Source organism: Gadus macrocephalus, chromosome 1 (assembly GCF_031168955.1).
Source record: "Gadus macrocephalus chromosome 1, ASM3116895v1".
NCBI classification, from domain to species: Eukaryota; Metazoa; Chordata; class Actinopteri; order Gadiformes; family Gadidae; genus Gadus; species Gadus macrocephalus.
In genome coordinates this window covers 7,813,471-7,818,470 of record NC_082382.1, presented here as the reverse complement: position 1 = coordinate 7,818,470, position 5,000 = coordinate 7,813,471, and the positions used below count along the sequence as shown (strand labels likewise).

The 5,000-nt window shown below is 42.6% G+C and overlaps 2 protein-coding genes across 2 annotated transcripts in view; one reads left to right on the top strand and one right to left on the bottom strand.

Moving 5' to 3' along the window:
* znf385a (zinc finger protein 385A) overlaps nucleotides 1–4,439 on the bottom strand; it is a 12,462-nt gene extending 8,023 nt beyond the window's left edge. Inside the window, exon 1 of the mRNA XM_060064258.1 lies at nucleotides 4,283–4,439. Within this exon, the coding sequence (XP_059920241.1) occupies nucleotides 4,283–4,393 (111 nt within the window). The 5' untranslated portion in view covers nucleotides 4,394–4,439. The remainder of the gene's footprint in view (nucleotides 1–4,282) is intronic.
* The window catches only part of arhgef25a (Rho guanine nucleotide exchange factor (GEF) 25a), a 51,286-nt gene that overhangs the window by 21,433 nt on the left and 24,853 nt on the right, over nucleotides 1–5,000 (top strand). The gene's annotated exons all lie outside the window — the stretch shown is intronic.

The following is a 5,000-nucleotide window of genomic DNA, read 5'->3' as shown; positions in this document are numbered from 1 at the left end:
AAAATCTACATGTTACGTTCAGGTTCTTCTAAAATGTAAATCTTAGAGTTTCGTGTGATGTAATCTGGTTTCACATTCCATTCTTGGAATCTTGCTATTCTGCAGTGTCTTCTAAAATGTAATTCTTAGTGTTTCATGTGATGTAATCTGGTTTCACATTCCGTTTCCGTGTTGTATGTAGTTTGGTTTGGGCCTGTTTTACTTGACCCCCTGGGGAGCGTAGAGAAGCAAAGGGTGATAAGGAACAGCCTCAACCACCTTCTTAACCTCTGAAGAAACTTCAATCAATAGATTAACATCTGGTTAACAAAGTCTTTTGGTTTATTGGAGGCCAACTGCCCTCAAGGATCCGATCTAAGTGTATAAAAGCTCCTGACTTTAGCTTCTCAGTGGACTTCTCCCCAGTGTACCTTGAGTATGAAGTAACACGCAAAGAGAAGCTCCCATCTGAGGCCTCAGATTATTGTAATGTATGCCTGTTAGTTGTTTGTTGATGCATGTTGTGATGTATCTTTGTTCGTACTTTTATTACAAATATATATAACTAGCAATTGCCTGCAAGTATTGTGTGCTTTTTGCATCTAAATATCTCATCTGCTTAGACGCAATATCTGATAGAGAAATTGCCACGACAACATACACACCAGTATACATCATCAATGGTAGACATACACACCAGTATACATTATCAATGGTAGACACACACACCAGTATACATTATCAATGGTAGACATACACACCAGTATACATTATCAATGGTAGACACACACACCAGTATACATTATCAATGGTAGACATACACACCAGTATACATTATCAATGGTAGACGTACACACCAGTATACATTATCAATGGTAGACACACACACCAGTATACATTATCAATGGTAGACATACACACCAGTATACATTATCAATGGTAGACGTACACACCAGTATACATTATCAATGGTAGACACACACACCAGTATACATTATCAATGGTAGACATACACACCAGTATACATTATCAATGGTAGACGTACACACCAGTATACATTATCAATGGTAGACACACACACCAGTATACATTATCAATGGTAGACACACACACCAATCTATATTACCGATAGCAGACAACACAGTGAGTGGCTCCAGCTGCTCCATAGACCCGGGTCCGGTTGCCCCCGGGACAAAACACAGACCCAACTGAGTACTTATGGTGTCAACCTTTCAGCAACCATCCTGCCACTCAGCACATGGCATTATCCGAGCTACGTCAAACGTAGCGCACCAAGGAGGCTTTGGAGTTTTAGATGTTTTCAGAGCCTGAAGAATGTACTTTTGTGTGTTTGTTGCGTGTGTTGTGTTGCTATTTTGTTTGCTGTATGAATTGTGTGTGTTACGTTTGTTACATGTGTTGTGTGTGTCTTGTTTTGTGTGCTTGTGTGTGTTACGTGTGGGACGTAGGTTACGTGTGTTACGTGGTTGTACGTGTATGTTGCATGTTTTGTAGGTGTTGTGTTCATGTATGTGTTGTGTGCGTGTGTGTGTGGGGGGGGGGGGGGCAGGAGGAAGAAGAGGAGGAGGAAGATGAGGAGAGTCCTTGCTGCAGCACTCATGATGTCGGCCGTTGCGGTAGGACAGAGCAGGTGAGGTCACTGATGCAGTACATCACCAAGGTTACTGCACACATCATGCTCTTTGGTGCTCCTCCCCACAAGCCCTATGGACTCACTAACCCAGAATGCAGTGCATATAGGCTGCCAGAGATAATCCACGCCCTTGACCACATCTTATAACACATTGCTTTTTCTACACTGTTCATAATGTCGTGCAGCGGAGGAAAAGACAGAGAGTGAGCAAAGCAGAAGGAGAGGATCAACAAATCACAGAGCACGAGATAGTCTGAGAAACGTCAACATTAGGAAGGTTGACTTTAACAGGGGAGAACGAGCAAAGATAACAAAATATCAGGCAAGGGTGGAATTTGCAGACTCTGTAACTCGCACAGTGTATTTCATGCCGTCAGAGATGCCTTCTGCTTTGACGTTAAACTCAATATATTTAGACTTGCCAAAGTGGTGAATCACGTGCAAGCCTGGTGTAAGCCAGAGAGATGCTACCTATCACTATACATAGCCGGCCCTGTAAGACAATATTCACAGCCTGCCCTGTAAGACAATATTCACAGCCTGCCATGTAATACAATACACTCAGCCTGCTCTGTAAGACAATATAGTCGGCCTGCTCCGTAAGACAAAGTGGATATAGGACAGTGTGACTTTCAAGCTGCAGTGAAGGCGAAGGGGATGGCAAACATATGTTGTCATACATGTCTGACAACATCCCAAAGTCACTCTGTAATCCATTATGTACCATGGTGCGTGTGTGTGTGTGTGTGTGTGTGTGTGTGTGTGTGTGTGTGTGTGTGTGTGTGTGTGTGTGTGTGTGTGTGTGTGTGTGTGTGTGTGTGTGTGTGTGTGTGTGTATGTGTGTGTATTTCTGTTCATGCGTGTGTGTGTGTGTGTGTGTGTGTGTGTGTGTGTGTGTGTGTGTGTGTGTGTGTGTGTGTGTGTGTGTGTGTGTGTGTGTGTGTGTGTGTGTGTGTGTATGACTACAGAGAACCAAGCAGGCTTCCTGCTGTATGTCTGGATCAGATCAGGAGTGGCGGCAGAGCAAAGTGTCTGATATCCAGTATTCTTTTAGAGGAGACAGCTGGGGCGGCTTCTGACTGGTTGGACTACGAACTGTGGATGGATGGATGTTTACATGCTGGTGGTCTATATCTGCAAAATCCATGACTACCCTCCGTGCCCCTGTGCACTATATACCAGTTTCACAAGATGTGTGACATAAAGCTGTGTAGCTTGTCCTTAAAGACTACCAAAGGTGTAAACACAAAGTGGTTGGAGCTTTCGCAAAGGGGACAGCAGATTACAGTGTTGTTCGGCGCCTGACCACATGAGGCCATGATGGTAGACCCAGTGGAGATATATATAGCAGAGGCTAGATCCGTCTAACTGCACCTTGACTCTGAAGCACCACAGAATACAGGTCCTGGTGGCCAAGTGATGCGCACCACACCACACCAGCTCAACCATGTCAGGTTGAAGCAAAGAAAAACAAAAACATACGATGGGATTCTTGATCTATTCTTACGATCGTCTTGGAAGGAACTGAGATCGGCCCTGAATGTGTTCCACGAATAATGTGAGAAATTACCCCTTGTGGTCAAATAAATATAAAATATGTTAAGATATGGATTAGTTGTTTAGAAACATATAACATTATAATAATATAGCAATTTAATAACATAATACAATGACAATATAATAATTGATGTCTTATCATTTCTGACTTAGAGAGATGAACTCTTAACTCCTATCTATCTAAACTATCTTCATCATCCTTTTAACCATTATTTTATTATTATTATTATTATCATTATTGTAAATATATTATTATTATTCTCATTCTTACAATTATCGTTAGTATCAGTATTATCATTTGTATATTTCCTTTTGTTATCTGAATGTTTTGTGAGGGGGCTGAGGGGGGAATCTTTATCCAAGCCCTTAATATCTGACAAGCTAAAGGCGTCGATGAATCATAAACGTTGCTGTGCTGAAATAAGTGAAATTCCCAAAGTGTGCCAGCTTGCCACAACATACATAAAACAAATGTAGCAGACATGTGGTCTGTGTCAACAGTGTATGTTGGACTGTACACAACACCAGACAGGCCCAAGTGTCTAAACAACATCCTGGGGGGTCTCAGGCATTTCAGGGGTGTGTGTCAGTGTGTGTGTGTGTGTGTGTGTTGGAAGAAGACCTACTGTAACAGATGTACAGTGTGAGGGAGTTATAGAACGGTTTAACAAGGAGCCAGAGATCTGTTTCACCTCAGAGTTGAAGCGGATCATTTGATGTTACCTCAGAGCTGAAGAAGAGGATTTAGTTTTACCTCAGAGCTGAAGAAGATGATTTAGTTTTACCTCAGAGTTGAAGCGGATGATTTAGTTTTACCTCAGAGTTGAAGAAGAGGATTTCGTTTAACTCAGAGTTGAAGAAGAGGATTTCGTTTTAACTCAGAGTTGAAGAAGAGGATTTAGTTTTAACTCAGAGTTGAAGAAGAGGATTTCGTTTACCTCAGAGTTGAAGCGGATGATTTAGTTTTACCTCAGAGTTGAAGAAGAGGATTTCGTTTTAACTCAGAGTTGAAGAAGAGGATTTAGTTTTACTCAGAGTTGAAGCAGATGATTTAGTTTTACCTCAGAGTTGAAGCAGATGATTTAGTTTTACCTCAGAGTTGAAGCGGATCTGGCAGACGTTGCAGGAGATGATCGGCCGCTTGGTCTTCACCAGCGGAACGCCAAAGGTGTGATTTAACACTGCTTTCTGCACAGGGTCCATCTGATAGAGAGACACAGGGAAAGAGAGAGAGAGAGAGAGAGAGAGAGGAGAGAGAGAGAGAGAGAGAGAGAGAGAGAGAGAGAGAGAGAGAGAGAATGGTAAACATCTATTCAAAATACTGCTTCAATATCCCAGTGCCAAAAGTAGTCATGCGACGTCATGACTGAACAACAAAGAGGGTACATATTGGAGGTAAGGTGGTATCTGAGTTACAGCCTGCAGTGTTTGATTTGATGATGTCATTTTACAGAAAATCGGGAGGATAGCACTCAAAGTGTTGAACACTTGAAGACCAGCAGCTCCAAGGCACTGTGGAGGTCAGTGTGGAGATCAGTGTTCCCCAGAAGGTCACAACCCAGTGAGGTGAACCCATTGTCACAGCCTCCTCCAAAATCACTCGTTCACAGCTCAACTCCCAACACTGCGGGAGCGGAGATCAGTTGTGTTTGTGTGTGGGTGTGGGTGTTCTCTTTCTTTTGAAGCCTTATGTCCCATAGGGGACGAAGAGTAGTAGTAGTAGTGGTGGGTGTTTCTTGAAGATCATTCAACAGTTGGTACAACAAGCGACTACATACTGTGTATAAAGATACCAGCCTCATCAAATCCA